This window comes from Miniopterus schreibersii (genome assembly GCF_964146895.1).
Source record: "Miniopterus schreibersii genome assembly, chromosome: 1".
Classification (NCBI taxonomy): Eukaryota; Metazoa; Chordata; class Mammalia; order Chiroptera; family Miniopteridae; genus Miniopterus; species Miniopterus schreibersii.
In genome coordinates this window covers 111,537,292-111,563,454 of record NC_138101.1, presented here as the reverse complement: position 1 = coordinate 111,563,454, position 26,163 = coordinate 111,537,292, and the positions used below count along the sequence as shown (strand labels likewise).

The window sequence follows — 26,163 nt, the reverse complement described above, 5'->3', positions numbered from 1 at the left end:
CCGATACCAAAACCTGGGAAGGATAACACAAAAAGAGAAAACTACAGACCAATATCTCTGATGAATACAGATACAAAAATCCTAAACAAAATACTAGCAAATCGAATACAGCAGTACATCAAAAAATAATACATCACGATCAAGTTGGTTTCATTCCAAGGGCACAGGGGTGTTTCAACATATGTAAATCAATCAATGTAATACACCACATTAACAAAAGAAAGGATAAAAATTCTATGATCTTATCAATAGATACAGAAAAGGCATTTATGATTAAAACACTCCATAACATAGGAATAGAAGGAAAATATTTTAACATAATAAAGGCCAAATATGATGAATCCTCACTCACCTTTTATACTCAATGGTGAAAAACTGAAAGCTTTTCCTCTAAGATCAGGAACAAGACAAGGATGTCCACTCTTAACACTCTTATTCTACGTAGTTCTGGGAGTCCTAGCCAGAGCAATAAAATAAGAGAAATAAATAAAAGGCATCCAAATAGGGAAGAAAGAAGTAAAACTGTCACTTTTTGTGGACAACATGATTCTGTATATAGAAAACCATAAAGACTCCACCAAAAACCTATTAGAAACAATAAATAAATACAGTAAAGTTGCAAGACACAAAATCAATGTACAAACATCCATTGCCTTCCTGTATACTAACAAGAAAACTTCAGAAAAAGAAATGAAAAACCAATTCCTTTTGCAATTGCAACAGAAAGAATATATACCTAGGAATAAACTTAACATAGAACATGAAAGACCTATATACTGAAAATTACAAAACATTATTAAAAGAGATTGAAAAAGACACAACAAAATGGAAAAATATCCCATGTTCATGGCTTGGGAGAATTAACAAAGTTAAAATGGCCATATTACCCAAAGTAATATCCAGATTTAATGCAATCCCCATCAAAATGTCAATGTCGTTTTTTAAAGAAATAGAATGAGAAATTTCAGATTTGTACATAACCACAAAAGATCCCAAATAGCCAAAGCAATCCTGAGAAAAGAACCAAGCTGGAGGTATCACGCTACCTGACTTCAAATTATACTACCGAGCTATGATAATCAAAACAGCATGGTACTGGCACAGAAACAGACACACAGATCATTGGAACAGAATAGAGAGCCCAGATATAAAACCACATGTATATGGGCAGATAATTTTCAAAAAAAGAGCCGGAAACACACAATGGAGTAAAGATATTCTCTTCAATAAATGGTTCTGGCAAAACTGGAAAGCCACATGCAAAAGAATGAAAACTGGATTACTATTTGTCCCCCATGTACAAAAATTAACTCAAAATGGATCAATGACTTAAATGTAAGATCCAAAACAGTAAGTTACACAGAAGTAAGCATAGGTACCAAACTGATGGACCTTGGTCATAGAGAACATTTTATATACTTGACCCCAACAAGGGAAGTAAAAACAAAAATAAGTGAGTGGGACAATATCAAACTAAAAATCTTCTGCACAGCAAACAAAACTGACAACAAAACAAAGAGGCAGCCAACCAGATGGGAGATGATATTTGCAAACAGTGTTTCCAACAAAGGTTTAGTTTCCAAAATATATAACAAACTCATAAAACTCAACACCAAACAAACAAACAAACAACCCAATCATAAAGTGGTCAGAGAACCTGAACAGTTACCTCTCCCAAGAAAACATATGAACAGCCAACAGATATATGAAAAGATGTTCAACCTCGCTAGCAATTAGGGAAATGCAAATCAAAACTGCAATGAGGGACCACCACACACCTGTTAGAGTGACCATATCAAGACAAGCAATAACAAGTGTTGGAGAGGTTGTGGAGAAAAGGGAAACCTCGTTCACTGCTGGTGGGAATGTAGACTGGTTCAACCATTATGGAAAGCAGTCTGGCAATTCCTCAAAAAATTAGGACTAGAGCTACCATAGGACCCTGCAATCCCTCTCCTGGGTATATACCCAAAAAACTCAAAAATGTATTCACAAAGATACATGCACCCCTATGTTTATTGCAGCATTATTCACAGTGGCCAAGACATGGAAACAACCAAAGTGTCCTGCAATAGAGGACTGGATAGAGCAGATGTGGTACATGTACACAATGGAATACTACTCAGCCACAAGAAAGGCTGGAATACTCACATTTGCCACAACATGGACCTTGAGAATATTATGATGTGATAAGTTGCTCAGAAAATGGCAAGAACCATATGATTTCCCTTATGTGTGGTATATAAAACTGAAACTCATGAACACAAACAACAGTGTGGTGGTTGCCAGAGGGAAGGGGTTGGAGGGTGAAAGGCATCCTAACATGTGGTAACAGGAGAGGATATGACTTTTGGTGGTGGATATACAATGTAATATACAGATCTTGTAACATAGAAACCCACATCTGAAACCTATATGTTCATATTAACCAATGCCACCCCAACAAATTTAATAAAAAAAGAAAAAAAGAAAGAATAACCTTAAATGTACGTGGGTTAAATGCCCCAATCAGAAGACATGGTAGTTGCATGGATTAGAAAACATGACCCAGATATATGCCATCTACAAGAGACCACCTCAGAACAAAAGACTTACACAGGATGAGAATGAAAGGATGGGAAAACATTTTCCATGCAAATGGAAATGATAAAAAAGCTGGGGTAGCAAGACTTATACTTGACAAAATAGGTTTGAAAATGAAGGCCATAACGAGACATAAAGGGCCCTACGTAATCCTAAAGAGATCGATCCAACAAGAGTATATAACCCTGGTAAACATATGCACCCAATATAGGAGCACCTAAATATATAAAAAAACTTCTGGAGGACTTTAAAGGAGAGATCAATAGCAACACATTCATAGTAGGGGACATTTACACCCCACTGGCTTCACTGGATATATCTTCCAGACCAAAAAATGAACAAGGAAAGTTACTCTAAAAGAGGGGACATTTGTAATACTTTCAACAATAAAGACAAATTTCAAAAAACATAGCACTAGATCAGATGGTTTTATGGAACTGCTATTTGACCCGGTGATGCCACTTCTAGGGATATATCCCAAGAAACCTGAAACACCAATCAGAAAGACTATATGCACCCCTATGTTCATAGAAGTACAATTTACAATAGCTAAGATCTGGAAACAGCCCAAGTGCCCATCAGTAGATGAGTGGATAAAAAAGCTGTGGTACCATGGAATACGATGCAGCTGTAATAAGGAAGGATCCCTTGTCCCTTGAGACAGCATGGAGAGACCTGGAGAGTGTTATGCTAAGTGAAATAAGCCAGTCAGAGAAAGACAAGTATTACATGATCTCATGCATGTGAAATCTAAAGAACAAAATAGATTCAAAGACATAGAAGCATGGAACAGACTGTGGAATCTCAGAGGGAAGGCGTAGGTGGGAAGATATCAAGCCAAGAACTTATATGAATATATGCATATCCCAGGGACACAGACAGTAGTGTGGTGAATGCCTGAGGTTTGGGGGCGGTATTGGTGCATGGTAGAAGGGGTCAATGGGGAAAAGAGAGGACATCCATAATACTTTCAACAATAAAGATAAATTTAAAAATAAAAGAGTAGAGGCAGGAGGTAAGGGAAAATGGTGGCTATAGATGAAACTGGGTTTGTTGATTTGGAGACAGGAAGTTGAGAGAGTTCTCTGAAACAGGAGCCAAAGTTTTATTTAGTAGGTGAGCTCAGCGAATTGAGGTATAAAACTTGAAATAGTTGTAAAGAATGGGAAAGTAAGCCCGATAGGAAAATAATATTGCTGCCCATTTGGTGTTGAAAACCATGAATTTAATAACTTTAATACTGTTTTACAATTTTATTCAGTATCTTTCATCAGCCTTGGTGCAGGCATGGAGGACACAGAATTGGTTTTATCTGAAATTGGCATTTACTAAACAGATAACAACAAAAGGGGTAAAGGAACAAGGGAATTTAGAGCATTGGGAAATAAGAAATGAGAAACCATGTTCTAAGCTGATTAGGGTGGGATGTGAAGAAAGGAGTAGGCTGTTGGAAAGGGAGAAAGTGGTCTGGAAATCTCAGTATGGTGGAATAACAGGAGTGGTAGGAGTAATTGAGGGAAGGTGTAAGGTGGGAGGATAGGATGTCAGAAATAATTATTTCAGAGATGGAGCCGTTTTGAGCACAGAAATGTTTCAGTGTATGGTCAGCCATTCTAGTAGATGGCTGAAGTGGAGTGAGAGTCATGGAGCTGAGGCATCAGGGTGAAAGGGATGTGTTCTTCCCTTTGTGTTGAACAAAACATACACTGGTTGAGAGGAAGGCTCTTGAGTCAGGTGCCAAAGTCTCCAGTTTCATCCTGGTTGTAGGCAGATGATGATTATCATATGGATGGTATAGGATGGTATACCCAATTACCATGAGCCTTGAGGGAACAAAGGTTTTTATGAAGGAGCAGAGGAGGAACAGCTGGGAAATAGTAGAGGGGAATCAAAGAAGATGCCAGGTCAACATTTTGATCTTGATGAGGTGTGGGAAGATGAGCAGCTCTTTCTTAAGAGGGCTGTGGGGGCTTTGGGAGTTCTACGTAGCACATTGTAAAGGCTTGGAAGGAGAATAGGAATGAGCAATTGTATTATGTGGGAAAAGGAAGCACTAGCTATGAGAGTAAAGATGAAATAATGGGAGGGGCATATACCTTTGACAGTGACTGGGGAAATCTGAATGTAAGGTGTTAATGGATGTAATTCTGGCATGGCTGCAGGGGCAACACAGTTTAGTCCTGGTTTTGGGGAGAGGCCCATGGTCTGTGATGTATGGTTTTTAGAGTGGACAGTAGCAGTTGTGAGGAGCAGCAACTCAGCTGCTGGTCTAGTGTTGGGATAGGAGGTTATAGTGAATGATGCCAAGTGTAGCAAGAAGAATGAATGGGGGTGTCCACTGACCTTCCATTCCTGCCTTTCTTCACTAGGAGGCTCAGGGCCTGTGACATCCTGATTTGGCTGGTATTTAATATGGATTTTTGTGTGTGGCTAATCTGGTACTGACTCACATATAGACACATTATTCTAGCTTTGGAGCTTAAACAGACAGTGATGGTCTTGACTGAAAGAAGGAATAAAAGGGAAGGAAAGGTGTCTGTGAAAACTCTAGGCGTAGATGCCTAATAGGAGGAGTTGTGCATAAATACAGATTTGAGAGTTAACCATCATTTAGAATTGAAGAAGCCATAGTGTGCAGATTGAAAAAAGAAGGGCAAAGGATTGAACTCTGGGTATTACCTAGGAGAAAAAGGGAACAATTAAGGTATTTGCATCATATAACACTTTCATGTGTAAAACATTTTAAAATGTTTACTAACTTATAAAGTCTTTTATTATATCTCTAAAAATGAGTCCTGAATAGTTTACTTTTTAAGCTTTTTATTTTTTATGGAGTTGTCGTGGATTCTGTTATGTGTACTCCTCTTTGCTTAAAGTATACCAAGTATAGTTAAACTTTTCCTGATGATTCAGGTAGTTATTATAACTATCACTTATTGAGTTTTAATTAATGAACCCTTCAATTTGTTGAACCCAAATTGCCACAGTTTGAATTCTTGAAATGTTTATTATATTCTATAGTTTTCCCTCACCCACTCCATTGTCCTATATTCAGTATATTTAGAAACCAGATAAATGAGATGGTATTTGAAGTAAAAATGAATGGGTTTGAAGTATGGACTGGGAGAGGTTCTCCTCAGTCAGAAGTTTTAGTGTATGGACTTTGGGCCATCTGTTTGTTAATGGGTAACCTTTGCTTATTGTCTGGTTCTTGATTGAATTCTGTATAAATATCAAATAATTGAAACTTTATACAATACAGATTGGTTCCATAGATACTGAAGAGCCTACAGCAGAGGAGACATCTGAGTGACGTGGATTTTTTTTCCCTCCAGGGTATTTAAAGCTATTCTTCATCTAGTTCCATCCAACCTTATGAGCCTTATTTCTACTCATCCCCGTCCTCCTCTTCCCCCAGCTAAATCTAAATAGGCTCTCCTGTCACCCAGATTCTCTACTACAACCAGCTATAATGCTTTCTAAACATACTCTGTCCTTTCCTTCCTCTCAGTCCTTTCCTTTTCTACCTGGTAAAAGAAATATTTTTCATCCTTCAATATACAACTCATGGCCCCATCCTAAGGCAGACTAAATCTTTCCCTGTTGTTTTCCAAATCACTTCATACATAACATCCTTCATACAATTTAAGAAGTTATTTTACTTATATTTATTACTGGTCTACCTGATAGAATTTACCAATAAACTAAGTTTTTCTCAAATTTTAATGTACATTGAAATCTCTTTGATATAAAAAAATAGACCCACAGAAAGTTTGTTTCAGTAGATTTGGGGTTGGGCCTGGGAATCTGTTTTATTATTATTATTTTTTACAAGTATGGTGGTTAATTCTGATCTGGGTTGCCCAAAGACCATACTTGTAAAACCAAGGATCAACTAGTGAACAAATTCCTTCAGAGCAAGGGTTATAATTAACCCACTCTTGTTATTTTCAGACCTATCATGTAGATGGTGCTAAATGAATGTTTCTAAAATGAATTGAGTTTACTGGGGAAGGCCTTTCAATATGTAATGTTTGAGTTGAGACTCAAGTTCTTGGCAGAACCTTAAGAGAGCTTTTAATAAAGGTGTACGAAACAGCATAAGACAGCATTTCTCAAGTTGTTTCCAAAATACTACTGCTAGGACATGCTTTGTGGAAAAGGGTTTTTGGTGGTCAAATACTTTTGGAAATCTGTAGGTGTAGTATAGACTATAACCCACAAGTTTGAGAGTGGAAGGCTTGAATTCAGGTAGGCAGTGGCTGTTGAAATGCAAAAAAAGGTATTAAGTGAAAGACTGTTAACTGAAGGATCTTTAGGATCTGACAACTATTTAAAGCTGGGAAAAAGATCTGGACATTTTAATTCAAAGTTCTAAGTGGACTGCATCCTTTTTTGATACATATTTTGACTTCTAAGATGGAAAAAAGGCACATTGTATTACTGACAATTAAAAAGATTTACAGTACAATAGTAGGGAGTAAAAAAAAAATTTGAGTTTGTTTATTTTGTTTGCATTTTAGTAGGGTAAAATTTATTCTGATAAGGTTTACCTTCTATCTGGAAAGACTCCATGTAGAAATCATTAACTTAAATGAAAAACATTAATACAAAAGCTTTTCCTGGAAAAAAATTAGATTCTCCTCTTTTTAAGTAACTGGGGAGCTGCAGGACAGGTGGTCAGTTCTGAGTGATTCAGTTGAGAGACTTATTTATCAGAAAATACTTAGTGCTGACAAAGCTAGACACATCTTTAAATTATAATGCATTCAATTTGGACAGTGGCAAAATTCTTTCATACTACATCATATTATAAAGTAGATATATTTGGCTTTGAGAATCATAGATTTTATGTAAAATAAAAACTAATTTTATCACTCATTTGTACTACAAGACTTAAATAATTATCAAGTAGACTTTATTATAAGATTCAAAACATTTTTTTTTAAAAATCTATCTTTATTGATTTCAGAGAGAGGAAGGGAGAGGGAGAGAGAGAGATAGAAACATCAATGATGAGAGAGTTGTCATTGATTGGCTGTCTCCTGCATGCTCCCCGACTGGGGATCCAGCCCCCAACCCGGGCATGTGCCCTGACTGGGAATTGAACCGTGATCTCCTGGATCCTAGGTTGATGCTCAACCGCTGAGCCATGCCTGGCCAGGCCACAAAAGTTTTTTAATAAGCTAATTTCCATAAAACATTTTGCAGTTCTTCCTTGGTAATGTCCATATCCAGTAAGCAGAGGAGGTACCTTAAGTTTGGAAAGTTAGGACTCTGCCACTAAACTTATTTCTTGAAAAAATAAACTAATACATTTGGAATAAGTACCAGAAAGATAGGTAAAAGCAGAGAAATGTTTCAGATTAAGACCTTAATGTTTCTTCCTTCTTACTGTCTTTTCAGACAAATGACCATGGAAACAATTGAATCTCAGCAGGATGGAAGTGTAACAGATTCTGTGGCAGAGAGAGAATCTGCACATGTGCAGGCCCAGACTGGTCAAAATTCAATCCGTACTTTAGCTCAGGTAAATTCACTATAGGCAATAGGCAGGCACTGATAAAAGCTAAACTATATGGAAATGAGAATTATGTTTAGATTCTGTTTTCTTGCAACTGATCTTAAGTTTCCTTTGTTCCCTGGTTATCAGCTATTCTGACTGATTTGATTTAGAAGAGAATCTATATAACTGAATTACTTTTGCATTATAATAGACACTTTGCAGTGCTCCCTCCTCCGCTATGCAAAGGAAAAATAAAAACCTCTCCACAATATGTAATCCTCAAATTTTTATTATTTGAGAAGTTTGGTAATTCCAAGTTGCTATAGTTTTACATTCTTAGCTGTAAATATGGCAGAAGTCTTACCATTTTCCCAGTGTATATTTGGTTTGATCTTTATTTTCTTTTTAGTTAAGTCTTAAAATTTGTTTTTAGCTCCTAAAATTTATTTCTGAAATATCTATAAAAATATGTAGTAAAAACAACCTCATGTATTTATTTAGTTCATCAAATAGTTATTGAGTACCCCCAGTATGTATCTAGGCACTATTCTAGATTCATGGGGACATGTGGTTCCTGGCTTTAAGTATCTCTCGTTTAGTAGAATAGATGGATATTTGAATGATGATAGCAAGAAGATGTACAAAACCACTAAAACATACAGAGGAGGGAACAGCCAGTTGACTAGGAGTGCTTTGCAGAGGATATTATTTTGGAGCTAGATGTAAATGGTGTGTAGGAGTTTGCCAGGTGGGTAGGGATAGGGGAGAAAATTCTAGTCTAGGAAAAACTGTGTTTAGAGAACTACAGGTACCGAGGCTAGGGAATTGGAGCTGGGCAAGGTCAGCAGAAGGTTGTATACACTTGAGAGTGTAGAGTATCCTGTATTCTAAATATTCTTGAAATATTTTCCAGTGTTCACTGTGTTTAGCACACTTAACAGCTGTGTTAAGTTGGTTTGGAAGTCAGTGAGCCAATAGTGGGGATACCATTTGGGTGGAGTCATGGTAGTGTGGGGACAGAGCAGCAGTGAGATTTCCACAGTATCTTGTAGGGAGAATATAAGGGGCCTGATGGCTGACTAGACGGCTCAGGGGGCATGCCAGGCACTTCCTGGCTTGTCTCAGGACAGACTGGTTCCCATGAGTTCTCTTCCATGGGCCCCATGCACCCAGTCTGTTTCTGTTAACTCTTTTAAGCTCCTGACACCCACTCTCTCTCCCCAGGGGTTTTCTCCTCCCAAGTATTCTGTGGAACTGCATCTCCCTGGCAACACCCTTCTTTGTTACCCTGGAAGGCAAGCATGCAGACCATTGCTATTTAAGAAAAAAAAAAAAAAGCACCCCTTTTCTTACTGGGGGGGGAGCATGTTCATTGTAGAAAATTAACTGAATATATAGAAAATAAAATCTCTCCCTAATCTTAACATTGGGAAATATAATCATTGTTAGCATTTTGGTGTATATTCTTTAGTCTTCTTTGTCTGTGTGACTAGCATAGAATGCACACATATTTTTTCATGAATTTGGGATCTTCTAGAGTTTTTATGATTCCTGGGCTGTAATTCTGTCCTTCTTTGCTGAAGTGGTAGTCTAAGGCAAAGCTTCCTTCTGCCTCCACTTCCCTCCCTTTAGGAACTGGCTCACTGACCTCCACACAATCCTATCCCCCAGCATTCTGGGCCTATACAGTCAAAACAATAGATCTCCATTGTCTAAAGATGATAATTTGCAATTCTGAGGACCTTCAGCCTGGGTGAGCCTCAGAAGTGCTAAAGAGGTCAAATAATATGAACTCTGCGAAATAACCTTGGATTTATGAGGTTTTGGAATTGAAGAGAGGAGTCCAATGAACAGAAACTGCGTTTTAGTAGGTTAGAGAATAAATAAGAGGGAGAGGAAGTGGAAATTGGAAGTATAGATTCTTCAAGAAACTTTTCTGTGAAATAACAGAAAGATGGATCTGTGGGACAAAGAAGTGAGAAATGGGATGTGGGAAAATTAGGAGTGTTTTGAACAAAATAGAAGGGGGAGATAGAGACTTGAGAAGGCTGCATCACAACTAGATGAAGCCTGTGGTTTACATTTATAATCCTTCTTCCAAAATCTCAAATCTATCAAATGTTGATATTTATTAAATCTAGATAGAAAGCTCATGGACTTGCTATATAATTATTTTTATATATTTTAAATATTTGATCAAAAATAAATTATGGTTTTTATCTTTCACATACTAGGAATGTTAAGAGATTAAGAAGTAATCTGTATGCTGATTCATCTATTATTTTGGTTAAATATAAGTTATCCTCAGTGTCATGCATGGATCATGATTTTTTGAAGAATTAGGATACAATTCTCAGCAGTCAAAATTTTCTAAACATAATTACCAATTTAAATGCCAGAAGTTGTTCATTTATGAGTATTAATTATTATTATGCAACATTATATAACAGAAGGATTAAGAAATCAAACTGAAATCTTAATTAATCCTATAATGTATGCTAAAAGTGACTGACTTCTGAATAATTCCTGATGTCAATGTATTTACTTGTCACTTATTTCATTTTTTTCAAACTAGAGAACTGTAAATTCCCAAATGTTTTAGATTTAATTCAGTTTTGTAAAACGAGGAATTTATACTGCTTTCCTTTTTACATGCTCAAATTATCATTAAGTAGTTTGGGAACAAAAGTTGTGACCAAAAGATTCAGTTTGATCGTTTGCATCTGGTCATTTTTCAGTGGAAATGAGGTCCTTCGACGCAGTCACAAGAAAAGCATTTTGGGAGACCCACGCATGGGAGGATGAGATGTAGTGGTAAAGTTTACCGGAATAGAAATAGAAGGCTGCCCCCAGGTTCCCAGGGTCTCATCTCTGTCCTACTGTTTTCATCAAGTCCAGAAGAAAGGCCATGGTCCACAAATTCTGTGCCTTTGGTTGAGTCCATGTCAAAGCGTAGTCCAGTTTAGCCTTTGTTCCTGTCCAGTTAGTGTTGTTTCTAGTCCCCCCACCCAGGCACGCCCTTGGAACTGGTGCAGCTGCTGGGCCTCAGGCAGCTGCTAGGCCTGCGGGGCTGTCACTGAGAGAGAAAGTGCCCGAATGGCATCTTAAGGGGGGGTGGGGTGGGGGGTGGGAGGAGAGAGCGAGAGAGAGCGAGCTTGCCTTTGTTAAACTTGGATTATGTTATCTTGGGTTTGGGAAGGACTGGGTGCTCTTTCAAACTAAATAAGGAATTTCCCAGCCCTTCTCTGGCTTGTTTTGGGCCCTCTCCCTAACCAACCCCATTTCCTAGATCTAGCTCTTTCGGGGTTCTGTGTCCCCTATCTGATCAGATCCTTTTCCCAGGCTAGAGAGACAGGCTTTTATGGTGGCCATCTTAGCTCCTATTGCATATGTCTCAGAATAAAAGCACCCCTCCCCCCATCTTTTCTTTTACTGGGCAGAGTTCAGCAGAGGAATTTCCTCTTTATTGTTCTTCCTGCCTCTCCCATCTCTCCCCCCAAGTCCAGCCAGTAGACAGGTTGTACCCTGGGGAGATTGGAAAGCTGTTAATCCTCTTGGCGGGGCAATGCTGTGATCCCGAGGTGTCTGAAGTTGTAACTTCCAGGCTTAATTAGTCATATTGTCTGATTTAGCTCCCTACTTTATTATGCTTAATAATGTCTGATTACCTTTGCTTCCTTCCTTTGTTTATACCTAGCTACCTACACTAACAGTAGTAGTTTTGTGTGCTCTGGCCTTTACAAAGCATCTGCTAGTCAAGTTTACTCTGCAAATCATTCCATTTATGAAGATCTGAAAACTTGAGCTTCCTCTTGGCCCATTTCAGGAGGCAGTAGTGCACCAAAGGAAGCTGTAGTTTTCAGTTTTTCTATTTTATAACTTCCCAGCTATAAATGGAGCCTTTTCAAAAGTAAATAGAAGTCACCCTGGTGATAATGTGAAAGAGCTGGAAGCAGGAGTTGCCATTGAACGGACCAAAGTTTTGCCACCCGGAAGTTGCTTTTTAGGATATTGATTTGAAGCTGTTTATTAAGAAGCAAGACTCAGAAAGAAACTTACACCCTCCCCCCTTTCCTGGCTAAGAGAGTAAGGAAGAGAAACCTTCTTCAGGAAGGAGATCTTAGTGAGGCGGGAACCGCCACCATTTTAGGAAGATTCCCCATTTCAGGTATCAGGTTACCTGCCTGAATGTACATGTAACCTTATCTGACCTCTGTAACCCCGCCCACTATTTTCGCGCCACAAGCAGGCCCGACCTCCGACCCTATAAAGCTGACCCAAGCCCTTTGTTCGGGGCCCAGAATTTGGAGACTGCCTCCTCTGGGACCGCATGCGTTAATAAAGGTCTCCTTTCGCCTCCTCTGGTGTACGGCCTGAGTCTTTTCCGCTACATTTGGATGCTGCCTTAGCCTAATTTGAATTTAGTGTTGTAAACTAGAGGGCTTCAGGCAGGCACCTATTAGCTAGGTGCTCTCTATGTCCCATTGTTTGAGTCACCTAGCAAGATTTTCTACCCTGTGTGTTCTGCTCTTCCTCAACTACCTGTAAATCACCATTCTCACTTCTGAAATCAAGTACCCTGTCGTCTCCCCCTTTTCTCCCTTGTCCAAAAATGTTTATATACCCAATGTTGCCTCACTGTCTTTGGAATTTTTATGTATTAATCATGTCTATGTGAATTCCCCATGTGCATGAATTAAGCTTTGATTTTCTCCTGTTAATTTAGTTATTGGCCCAGCCAAAAGAACTTAGAAGGTGGTCTAGCGGAAAAGACTCAGGCCGTACACCGGAGGAGGCAAAAGGATACCTTTATTTAACGCATGCGGTCCCAGAGGAGGCAGTCTCCAAATTCTGGGCCCCAAACAAAGGGCTTGGGTCAGCTTTATAGGGTTGTAGGTCGGGCCTGCTTTTGGCGCAAAAATAGTGGGCGGGGTTACAGAGGTCAGATAAGGTTACATATACATTCAGGCAGGTAATCTGATACCTGAAATGGGGAATCTTCCTAAAATGGCGGGGGTTCCTGCCTCATTCCCCCCTCTGATGCTATTGTTTCTGCAGCAATTATTGCATCATGATACATGTCCCTCTCCTCTGGGTCTTCAGTTTCCCGGAGTCTACGATAATGGACCTGCTGAAGGGCTAGAATCTTTGCGGTGGCCCTTCTGGTAACCGTGGTTTCTAGGGTCCGGATGGCCGTTCTAATTACATATGGCCCGATAGATATTCCTATTAGGATGATAAGAACGGGCCTAGTTAACGGAACGAGCCACCAGACCCAGGCCTGAGTGTCTAGGCCCCAATTCCAGTTACTAACCTCCTCTCTGCCTCTCTGTATGCTTTCTTTTAATTCTTTACTTTCTGTGTTACTTAATGGCCATATTAGTTCCAACATACCTGCCGCCCAGGTGGTTCATCCTTGGCACTTCTGAGCCTGGTAGCCCCTAGTTCCCTGCATAAACCCTGTCCAGTAGACCTTATTATTCCAGGTACACTGAGCCTTGTTTGGTTTTACACAGTCTGGTGGCATGTCACTACTATAGGAAAAGGGGCTTCCTTCAACTACATATGATACCATACCCGAGAGTCTTATTCTCTCTCTCGGTGTGCTGCACTGGCACCGGGGAACTGTGATAATGGCAGGGGCACTTATAGGAAGCAAACTATATATCCACACAAACAAGCAAAACCCCACAGGTTCCAGTCCTGAGGTGCCATCACCGCCAGTCCTACTCCGAAGATTGTGGCGAGGAGCCCAGCAGCTGTGAGGTACTATTCTGGACAATGATCCATTCGTGGGTCAGTCCTTTCCTTAGTTTCAAGGAGGGTAGCTGTGGCTGGGGCCAGTCCTCAGGTTCTCCATTGACCTCAGGATCGGCTGCCCTCTGGACTCGGGTGTGATGGACCCAGGGTGCTGCTCCTGCAATCTTAAGGGCAGTAGGGGTTGTTAATATGACTAAGTGGGGTCCGGTCCAAGCCGGCTGGAGTGGCTCCTTCCTCCAGTCCTTAACCTACACGTAATCTCCTGGCCTAAAAGGGTGCGCTGGCCCCCCTCTAGGGACTGGGTCTGGGCCTAGTCCAGCCTTGTGTACCTGTTCTAGTGTCTTCCCCAGTTTCTGGAGATACCTAGTCTGCTTGGCTTCCCTGATTACTCGTAGTTCTCCCCTCGGGATGGGCAATATTGCTGGTGGTCGCCCGTACACGAGCTCGAAGGGTGTGTAACCCATGGAGTTAGGACCATTTCGAACCCTGAACAAAGCTAAGGGGAGTAAATCAGGCCATGGCAGGTTAGTCTCTTGATGGAATTTTGCTAGTGTCTCCTTCAGAGTTTGATTCATCCGCTCCACCTTCCCTGAGCTTTGAGGTCTGTACACCTCCAGGTTATTCCTAGTTGCCTTGCTAGCTCCTGGATGACTTTGGCGACAAAGGCTGGCCCATTATTGCTGCCGATGGAGGTTGGCAGTCCAAAGCGGGGAATTATTTCTCTTAAAAGGGCTTTTACTATCTCTCGGCTTTTCTCAGTCCGGGTGGGGAAAGCCTCCACCCACCCTGAAAAGGTGCAGACAAGGACTAACAGGTACTTGTAACCCCGGCTTGGCTTTATTTCCGTGAAGTTGACCTGCAAATCCTCAAAGAGCTGCTGTCCCCTGTGTTGAATGCCGAAGGTCCTTTGTGGGCGTGGAGCAGCGTTGTTCCACATGCAGGTTATACGCTGGGCCACAGTGGTAGCACATATGCTGGCCAGGTTGGGGAAGTAGTAATATTTCTTTAGCAAGGCCTCCAGGGACGTTTTCCCTAGATGAGTCAGGGTGTGGCATTGCCTCACTAGATTGCTCGCCTGGGTCTGGGGCACATACAGCCACCCATCTGGCAGTTCCCAGATGCCAGTCGTAGTCTGAGTACACCCCGTCTGGATCGCCCACTTTTGTTCCTCAGAAGTATAGTCCGATTGCGTAGGGCTGAGATCTAACACAGCTCCTTCTAGAGCTGGAGTGCCAGCTGGGGCACTTGCACCCTGGGCTGCTTCCTTAGCTGCTCTATCTGCCCACCAGTTTCCTTTTGCTATTTCTGTTCCTTCTCTCTGGTGCCCTTGGCAATGGATTACTGCCACCTTGGCCGGAGCCCATGCTGCCTCTAGCGGCCTAAGTACTTCAGCCCTATTTTTAATGTCCTTCCCCTCGGCGGTAAGTAGTCCTCTCTCCCGGTAGATGGCGCCATGGATATGTACAGTGGCGAAAGCATACCGGGAATCTGTGTATATATTGACCTTCTTCCCTTCCGACAACTCTAGGGCCCTGATTAATGCCCACAGTTCTGCCCTCTGTGCCCACCACCCAGCTGGTAGGGGTTTTGCCTCTAGTGTTTCTTTCTAGTTTCTCGTAGAGGCAGTACTCCTTCCTCTCCCCTGGGAATGAGGACTGCCGTCACAGATGGTACCCCAACCTGTAAGTGGGCTTCCCCCGATGGCTGAAAGGAGATCTGGGCCCCTAGTTTGGCCAGCAGGTCCCGTCCCAGGAGTGGGACTGGGCACTCTGGGAGGTACAGGAATTCATGTCTTACTTGATGGCCCCCTAATTCTACTGTTCGGGCTTGGCAGAACCTCTTCGGGTCACTCGATAGTCCGGTTGCCCCTACAATGGAGATCTCACGCCCCGACAGGGCTATGGCAGTGGTTACCACGGAGTGCTCAGCTCCTGTGTCTACCATGAAAGGGAGAGTTTGGCCCCCACAGTTAACTTGACCATGGGCTCGTGGGGGCCAAGATTCAGGGAGTCCGGTCTGTCCTAGTCTGAGTCCATGCCCGCCAGGCTGAGGACAGTTGGGGCGGGAGTCTCAGGCTGAGGAGCGCCCTGGATCTGCCTCTTCTTCTTCCTGTTGGGCACTCCCTTTTCCAGTGGCCCCTCGGGGTCAAATGGCGTATAAATTCGGTATGCCTCACACAGTCGCTCATAGAAATCTCCCGGGGATTCATCTGGTCGTTGGGTCACATTGGCGACTTTAGACATATTGGTGGGCCTTCTGGCTCCTGCTCGGACCCCACGGCTTCTCAATACCTCTGCAGCGCCGCCCTGCCCTCTTCGGTGTGGTGGTCCCATTCGGGCTGGACTTCAGGCGCAGCCGTTCTGGCCCACTGCGCCGGGTCTAGTGTCCCCACTGGTGCCGTGGTTTCCAGGTATTGGAGGGCCCCCTGGAGTATGCGCGGCGCTCCTCTGTACTGAACAGGGTAAGGAGTAGCTGCCGGCAGTCGTACCATGTGGGCCGGTGATTCTGCATAATCGACTCCATAAGGTCGATTAAGGCCTGCGGTTTTTCAGAGTACGAGGGAGTGTGATGCTTCCAGTTGAGGAGATCTGTGGTAGTGAAAGGCTGATAGTAGACTATTGTACGCCCTGGTAGCTCAGTCCCATCGGGCCCGACTTGCGGGGGCCCTTGGGTCTCCCTTAAGGGTAGCTGTAGGGCCAGCTTGGGACGGCATCTGGTTGCCATTGGTGAGGCTGGGGCTGCTTCCGCCTGACACTGTGGTGAAACTGACGGTGGGGGGGTTTCTAGCTCCAGGGCCTTTGGTTCCAGAGCGTTTGGTTCGGGGGCTCTTGGCTCTGGGGCGTAAGGCGGGGACGTGCTAAATGGCGGCTCTTCCTCTGGGTCACTCCTGTAGATTGGCAGGTGCCGGCCTTCCCTAGGGTGGGCCACTAGGATTCTGTAAGCCTTCTTCTTGGCCCCGGCGACTCCGACGGTTCGGGGTGTCTGTTTCTGGCACTGGCAAAGCCAACTCGGTAGCTCCCGGGCTAGTTCCTGCCACCTGTCTATGTATATGTACTGGTCGGGATGTCCTGGCTTCCCTGTAACTACTAGGTGTACTGCCCTGATGATCCCCAGATTAAGAGTTCCCTCAGGGGGCCAGCCTACCCCGAATGATGGTCACTCGACCGAGCAGAAAGTGTCGAGCTGATCCGGGGTCATCGAGGGGTCCTGTCCCCTGAACAGGTCAAAGTTCTTAAGCATACAACCTAATACCGTCAATGAGGTCCCCCCATAACCCTTCCCACGTCGGCGCAGACAAACAAGGGAGGGGGATTCAGGTCACCCGCCTGGCCGCTCCGCTCGCGGGGATTTAGGTGCCTCTTAGCTTTGGCAGGTCAGTATAAACCCCTGACTCGGATCAGACTCGCAGGGAGGGACGGGGTCCCCCAGAGTCTGACGCTGCCCTGAGCCATATGAGGTGCACCACGGAACCGCAGGTTGGGGCCCACTCAGACTCCGTGGGCGAGCGCCCGTGGAGCCACACAGACATTCACTCACTCACACTCACACTCCAGTCAACCGAGTTTAGACATCCCCACCCGATGGGATGTCCCTGCCTGTGGCCAAAGGGCCAAGAGAGGTGATCAGTCTCTCCTTCCACCCGGAGGGTGGGCCTGGTCTCGGGCTCCTGGTCCCCGGGGCACTCACCGGTTCCGAAGAGATCTCGGCCCATGTCCGGATCCGTTCGTCCTCCCCCGGCAGCCCGGGTGGGTGGACTCCGCGGGTGGCTGTCCGCGGACCTCCAGACGGGCCGGGACCCGAAAAGACCAGGGCGCGCACTTCCCTCCCGCCTCTGAGCTCCGCAGACCCCCCGCGGGTCCCTCACCGGTGGCAAAGCGCCTGCACGCGTGAGTCGTTTCCCTGTCAGGGAACCAAAATGTAGCGGAAAAGACTCAGGCCGCACACCGGAGGAGGCAAAAGGAGACCTTTATTAACGCATGCGGTCCCAGAGGAGGCAGTCTCCAAATTCTGGGCCCCGAACAAAGGGCTTGGGTCAGCTTTATAGGGCCGGAGGTCGGGCCTGCTTGTGGCGCAAAAATAGTGGGCGGGGTTATAGAGGTCAGATAAGGTCACATATACATTCAGGCGGGTAAGCTGGTACCTGAAATGGGGAATCTTCCTAAAATGGCGGCGGTTCCTGCCTCAGTGGGAGGAAAAGTATTAATATATTTTTAGCCCCTACACCATAAACAAACCCTGGGGTGGCAAATAGTTGAGGTTAAATATTGTGACTTGGTATTCTTTCCTCAGGTTTTTTTTTTGTTTTTGTTCAATATTGATTTACTTTTAATTAACTGGTATCTTGTTTGTTAAGTGTATGTGTTGATATATTAAGACTAGATTCCATCCCCTGACCCCCTGGGAAAACTCTTGGTAATAAATTGGAGAGTCTATTTTAAATAACCAAACCAGGAGGAAACCCTTTCCAAAAGCCAAAATGATGAAAAGCAAAATTACTATATATAAGCTGTTTTAAAATAGTCACACATTCTCTGGAAATAATATAATCTTTAAGTGGATAATGGGAAGTTAACATTTCTTTTGTGATGAAAGATTTCAAACATATACAGGGTAAAAGAATGCTCCCTCATATACATAAACTTAATAATTTAAAAAGTTTTGTAGCGCTTGCCCCATCTAACTTCTCTATTTTTCTTTATGTCAAAGTATTTTAAGCAGCTCTGCAGATCTCAGACATCATGTCATTTCACTCCTCCTTACTTCTGGGTATGGAACTCTTAAAAGATTATGGGCATTATCTTATATAACCAAATGTCATGATCATACCTAATAAAATTAAACATAATTCCTTTGCATAATATGCACTCCATTTCCCATTTTCCATTTATCTCACAAATGTACAATCTATTCTGAAAACAACAGTAATGACACTCTGAATTTCTGTTCCAAGTCTCTTGGGAATTGGTAACACTGCCATGAAGATCTGGGTGGGCAAGGTAGTCCACATGGAGCCACTGAAAAGGACACACTTTAAAACTACCTTTCTGGAGCTTCTTTTTTTTGTAACTGTTGATTGAGCCTTTCAGGCCTGAGTGCCTGAAAGTTCAGTAAGTCTTCTTTTGTAAATGACCAGTTCCCAAGGTTTCAGAAAAGATAGAAAAGATGAAAGGAGCAAAATCACAAGATACAGAGTTGGAAGGAGACACTGAAGATCATCAAGGTCAGCATCATGCTTTGAGAGAATTAGTTCCAATATAAAATTTAACCTTTTGGAGGACCTGTGTATTTTTGGAAAGTAGGAGACTGTAGGGAGCAGAGAAAGCCAGTAGGAACTTGTTCAAGGATTATATCTGCTAATCTCCTTTCTTATCCTCCGTCTTGTAAATGCAAATAGGATGTAAAGAAGCACTTCAGAATAAAGCAGGCCTGGCATGCAGTGGGATTGAAGTAGGAATGATTTAACAAGGGTACATTTTAATATATGAGTTGTATGTTTTCCATTTCAATCTGGTGAAAAATTGAAATAGCACTCTCATTGCTTTGGTGATTCTAATTAAGACCAGGAAGGAGGTGGATGACTATTAGAAAACAACAAACCCAAGCAACATTTGCTATTGATAATGGGTCAGCAACATCATATTTGTATATTAAAGATGGTCTGCATTGTGTTAGGTGATTTGGTATAATTTACTGTCACCTAAGTAGGTCTAGTTTAAGCTCAGTGTTTAATAGAATCTTGTTTTTTAGACTTCAGTATGCTAATTCCCTGACTCGAGGGATTCTTACTAAAGGAGAAAAATGTTTCTCTTCAGATTTTGAAATAAAAATTAACACTTTATTGTTGACTTTCTTTCTGTTCCTTACTTTTATGTATTCCTTCTCTGGTTTCATTTAATTTTTTAAACACGATGTTGTATTCACTTAGAATTATCTCTAAAATGAACAAAAGTTGGAAGAAAAAGTGAGTGAATTTTTTTCAATAACTGTTAAATCGGCAACTAATTCAAGAAAATATACTCCTTTGAAATGTAACTCGCCCTTGAACGTAATTCAAGGTTTGAGGAACATATGTAAAAGTAATTGTGAACGTTTAGTATTAGTGACCATTTTGTTCAGTTTGGACAAAAATTTGTTGTGCACCTGTGCTTTTTTGGGGGAGGTGGATTAATCCTCACTCGAGGATATATTTTTTTTTACCCATTGCTTTTCAGAGAGTGGAAGGGAGGGAGGGAGGAGGAAAACAGAGAGAGAGAGAGAGAGAAACATTGATGTGAGAGAGACACATTGATTGATTGGTTGCCTCCTGCACCAGCCCCAACTGGAGCCAGGGATCCACCCTGTAACCCAGGTACATGCCCTTGACTGGGGTCAAACCCGTGACCCTTTGGTGCACAGGCTGATGCTCTAACCACTGAGAAACATTGGCCAGGGCAATATTTTGAAACTTTTGTATTTAATAGCTAATAGTTTTCTTTAAGGGTTAGTTTTTGGCTTTAGAATGCACTCTATGTTTTTATCTCAGTGTATTAAAGGTGATCATATTTTGCTTTGAATAAATTTTGATGTTTCAAAGGTAATTTCAACAGGTATAAAGCAATCAAAGTCAAATTTCAGAAAAAGATTTTGTTTTTATACTTATAATCACAAAACAGTGTATCCAAATTTGTTCTAGTGTTTGAGAGATAGTTAAATGTTTTCTGTCATTTGTAATGATTTTCTATGATGTTTGGGTAGTTTTTGTTTAGTGTTAACGTTCTTAGTTTTAGTAAAGGGTAGTTTGTCACTAGCAGCGATGGGAGAATAGCGGTGGAAATGCAGTTATTCTTTTTATCTTCCTCTTGGATTTTTCCTACTAAAGGTAAGGGAGCTGTTGCTTAAGGTTTCAGGTTTGCAAGATGAGTATGCTTACCACTGAACTGTACACTGAAAAACAGTTAAGATGGTAAATTTTATGTTATGTATTTTTTACCACAATAAAATACAACAACAATAAAAGACAGGACATTGGAATATGAAAAAGGGAAACACTTTTGTAGTTTCTTATTTGAATAAGATTCAGAGATTATTTACTTTCTTCTTTTTTTTTTACTACAACCTTTGTAAACCTTATACCATTAAAGGAATTACATTTGGAAAACACAGGCTTTGGGAAATTTTCACTTCATTGATTAATTGTGATGACAACATCTTAATAGTGCTTTTCAGAAATGTGAGTTTTCTTAAGCCCTATCAGAGATAAAACTCCAGTTCTCCAAAAAGTCATGGAAGAGAAAAGCCTGGTTATGGTATTGAATGTATTAAGAGACAATATCAGATGAAGACAATGCAAGCAGAAATAGTTCAGGAAAAATGTTTGCCTTTAAATGGGTATATTCTATGCAGCAGAAGACCTCTATTTTGGCAGATTTGATGAAATGAATATGTTAATATAATTAAAAAATTAAGTCCTGGTCAGTGTGACTCAGTGATTAGAGGGTCAGCCCATGCACTGAAGGGTCACAGGTTTGATTCCCAGTCAAGGGCAGGTACCTGGGTTGCAGTTTGCTCCCTGCCCCAGTTGGGGCAGATGCGGGAGACAACCAGTTGATGTGTCTCTCTCATATTGATGTTTCTCTCTCTCTTTCTCTCTCTCTCTCTATCTCTCTGTCTGTCCCTCCCGCCTTCCCTCCCTCCATCTCTTCCACTCTCTCTGAAAAGCAATGGAAAAAATATCCTCAGGTGAGGATAACAACAAAAAAAGTTAATGTAAGATTAATTGAAATGAAATGAAAAATAATAAAAATAACAAATTGGAGCATTTATCGAATACTCAGTATTTTCCAGGCACTGTTCTAAGTGCTTTACACACATTGACTCAGTCTTCACAGCAACTTTATAGAAAGGTACTATTTTCATTCTCCTTTGTAGTTGAGGAAAATAAGGCACAGAGAGGCTGAATAATTTGTCATAGGTCACTCGTAAGTAAAAGGCAGAACCAAGATTAGATCCCAGACAATCTGGTTTTAGATTTTATTAAGTACTCTTTATTATTTGTAATACATAGGTACTCAGTGTTGAACCAGATCATTTCAGAGGGCATTACCTTGGAAAATCCATAGTTAGCAAAAAGTAATATGTGGTATATATAGTTACTATATAGAACTGTATATGTGCATGAATACTCTCTCTTATTATGCTAAGTGAAATAAGTCAGACTAAAAAAAATTTGATGATTCCACTTATATAAAATATCTAAAAGTAGTCAAATTCATAGGGACAGATTGTAGAATGGTGGCTGCCAGTGGCTGAAGGAAGGAGTAACAAGGGAGTTGTTGTTTAATGGGTATAGCGTTTTAGATTTACAAGGTGAAAAAGTTCTGGAGATCTGTTTCACAACAGTGTGACTATACTTAACACTCCTGTACTGTACACTTACACTTGTTAAGATTTCAAGTTTCATTCATTTTTTTTACCATACACAAAAAATAGTAAAGAATGGTGGTCTCAAATTTGGTGAGTATAATTAACTGGCTTCTTGCCATGAAAACACTCAGTAAATTGATTTTACCAAAGGCAATGAGACTGATTTCCTTATCATCTCATAGACATAATTATAAAGCTCTGGTTTCTCGTATTCTTGGTCCAAAAATTACAGTTCAACATACAGAATGGCTATTGGTACCAGGAATTATATGGAAGCAATTACTAATGTACGTCAAAATAAATATTTTAAAATTTTCCATGCTCTTTCACACACCCAAGGTCAGAAGCTGAGTTGGGATCTAAATATGAAACTATCTTATCTGCTATTAAATAGTGAAGTAGTAACAGTGTACATTACTGCATTGTACTATATATATATATATATATATATATATATATATATATATATATATATATAGAGAGAGAGAGAGAGAGAGAGAGAGAGAGAGAGAGAGAGAGAGAGAGGTGTCAATGTGAGAGAGGCACATGGACTGGTTGCCTCCTGCATGTGCCCCAACCAGGGCTGGGGATCAAACCTGCATCCCAGGTATGTGCCATTGACCAGGAATCAAACCCACAACATTTTGTCTGTGTGTAGGACTATGTTCTAACCACTGAATAATACTGACCAGGGCTATTAGAACTTTTTTTTTTTAAATTTCTTTATCTTTATTGTTGAAAATATTACAGATGTCACCTTTTTATCCCCTCCACCACGCATCCACCCCACCCCCAGGCCTTCCCCAGACCAATGTCTGTATCCATGGGTTATGCTTATAAACATTTAAGTTCTTTGATTAATCTCCCCCCTCACTCCCTCATCCCCACCTCCCCTCTGAGATCCCTCAGTTTCTATTCCATGCTTCTATGTCTTTGGATCCACTTTGTTCATCAGTTTATTTTGTTTATTACATTCCACATGTGAGATCATGTGGTACTTTTCTTTCTCTGACTGGCTTATTTCACTTAGCATAATACTTTCTAGTTCCCTCCATGCTACAGCTGTGTAGTATTCCATGGTGTAAATGTCCCACAGCTTTTTTATCCACTCATCTACTGATCGGCACTTGCGCTGTTTCCAGATCTTAGCTATTGTAAATTGTGCTGCTATGAATATAGGGGTGCATAAGTTCTTTCTGATTGGTATTTTGGGTTTCTTAGGATATATTCCTAGAAGTGGGATCTGTGGATCAAATGGCAGGTCAATTTTTAATTTTTTGAGGAAACTCCATACTGCTTTCCATGGTGGCTGCACCAATCTGCATTCCCACCAGCAGTGTACAAGGGTGCCCTTTTCTTCACACCCTTGCCAGCACTTGTAGTTCATTGATTTGTTGATGGTAGCCGTTCTGACAGGTGTGAAGTGATACCTCATCGTGGTTTTAATTTGCATTTTTCTCATGATTACTGATGTTGAGCATTTTTTCATATGTCTCTTGGCCATCTGTAGGTCCTGTTTGGAGAAGTGTCTATTTAGGTCCTTTGCCCATTTCTTAATTGGATTGTTTGTCTTCCTTTTGTTAAGTTGTATGAGTTCCTTATATAATTTAGATATTAACCCTTTATCAGATGTGTCATTGGCAAATATGTTCTCCCATATGTTGGGCTCCCTTTTCTTTTTGTTGATGGTATTTTTTTTGCCGTGCAGAAGCTTTTAATTTTGATGCAGTCCCATTTGTTTATTTTCTCCTTTGTTTCTCTTGCCCCAGGAGATGTATCAGCAAATATATTGCTATGAGAGATGTCTGAGATTTTGCTGCCTTTTTCCTCTAGGATTTTTATGATTTCACATCTTACATTTAAATCTTTTATCCATTTTGAGTTTACTTTTGTGTATGGTGTAAGTTGGTGGTCTAGTTTCATGTTTTTGCATGTACCTGTCCAATTTTCCCAACATCATTTATTGAAGAGACTGTTTTTACTCCATTGTATGTTCTTGCCTCTTTTGTCAATATTTATTGACCATAATGGCACGGGTCAATTTCTGAGTTCTCTGTCTGTTCCACCAATCAATATGTCTGTTCTTGTGCCAGTACCAGGCTCTTTTGATTACAGTGGCTTTGTAGCATAACTTGATATCTGGTATTGTGATCCCTCCAACTTTTTTCTTCTTTCTCAAGATTGCCATGGCTATTTGGGGTGTTTTTTGGTTCCATATAAATTTTTGAAGTGTTTGTTCTAGACCTGTGAAATATACTGTTGGTATTTTAATAGGGATTGCACTGAATTTATAGATTGCTTTGGGTATTATGGACATTTTAATGATGTTAATTCTTCCAATCCATAAACATGGTATATTTTTCCTTTTGCTTATATCTTCCTCTTCATCTATTTCTTTTTTCAGTGTCCTGTAGTTTTTTGAGTACAGGTCTTTTACATCTTTGGTTAAGTTTATCCCTAGGTTTCTTATTTTTTTAGTTGCAACGGTAAATGGGATTGTTTTCTTAATTTCTCTTTCTGAGAGTTCATTATTGTTGTATAAAAATGCCATAGATTTCTGGGTGTTAATTTTGTATCCTGCTACCTTGCTGAATTCATTTATTAAATCTAGTAGTTTTTTGGTGGCGTCTTTAGGATTCTCTATGTACAATATCATGTCATCTGCAAATAATGACAGTTTTGTTTCCTCCTTTCGAATTTGGATGCCTTTTATGTTTTCTTCTTGTCTAATGGCTGTGGCTAGGATTTCCAATACTATGTTGAATAAGAGTGGTGAAAGTAGACACCCCTGTCTTGTTCTTGTTCTTAGGGGAAGTGGTTTTAGTTTTTGCCCATTGAGTATGATGCTGGCTGTAGGTGTCATATATGGCCTTTATTATATTGAGGTATGATCCCTGTATTCCCACTTTGCTAAGAGTTTTTATCAAAAATGGGTGCTGGATTTTATCGAATGCTTTTTCTGCCTCTATTAGGACTTTTTAAAAGTTGTTTTTGCCAAGTCAGTACTGTTTAGGACTTGTACCAAGTAATTGGTAGAAGAATTAAGATAGAATAATTCAAGTAAATTGCAGTTGGCTTCCTAACCATTCCTAAAAGAGTTGATTTCTGTCAGAAATAATGATTAATATAAAGTTTGGGTAATAAGTGGTTTTAGGCATTCATTCTGTTTTCTGGCTTTTGACATGTGCATTTCCTAGTCATTATTAGCAATTATCTGTATCACTGTTAAGAGTAATTTTGATAGCCATTTTTTGCCCTTATAAGATATCTGCTAGCTAAACTTTTGGCTCAGGATCTCATTGCAACTTTCTTCACGATGTTGCATTTATTACTTTGAAATACATTCAGCTAGTGAATTATGATCAGTTTTAGTTTCAGTCCTACTGAAACCAAATATAAGATTGATTTTTTTTAACAGAGTGCTATGTTTTATTCACTGATAAACTAAAAGTCAATTTCTAGATTTGTTTCCCTCTTGTACACTTCATTTGTTTCATTAGTATGCAACAAACCCTTTAAAGGGTGGTTTCACCTAGTCCTTAGACTCAGATCCATCTTCATCTTGACTAATATGGAAGTAACAAAGTCCATGAGTTTCCTTGTCAGATGCAACCACAGGAAGCCTGTTCTTCTTAAGGTATTTCTTGGTAAGATATTTCAAATATCTTTTAGAGAAATATTTCTCAGAAGCAACTGTGATTTTATTCTTGGAGCTTTCAAAGTGAACAACACTGCCAGGATTACCAGTTTTTCCACTGACCTTAGCCTTCTCCCATAGAAACTGTTCAAAAATTTCAGAACCAAAAATTCCATCTTTTACTTGGATGAGTAAGGTCCCAACCAAACTTCCAGATCGTCCTCTTAGGCTTCTTGACTTTCAGTGTGTAGAGTATATCATTGAGTTTTAAATA

At 40.8% G+C, this 26,163-nt stretch overlaps 1 protein-coding gene across 1 annotated transcript in view; it reads left to right on the top strand.

Annotated features, from left to right (window-relative positions):
- The window catches only part of CREM (cAMP responsive element modulator), a gene marked incomplete at its 5' end in the record, with an annotated part of 90,769 nt that overhangs the window by 10,635 nt on the left and 53,971 nt on the right, over positions 1-26,163 (top strand). The window contains 2 exons of the mRNA XM_081134858.1: positions 5,846-5,919; positions 7,990-8,113. Of these exons, the coding sequence (XP_080990984.1) occupies positions 7,994-8,113 (120 nt within the window). The remainder of the gene's footprint in view (positions 1-5,845; positions 5,920-7,989; positions 8,114-26,163) is intronic.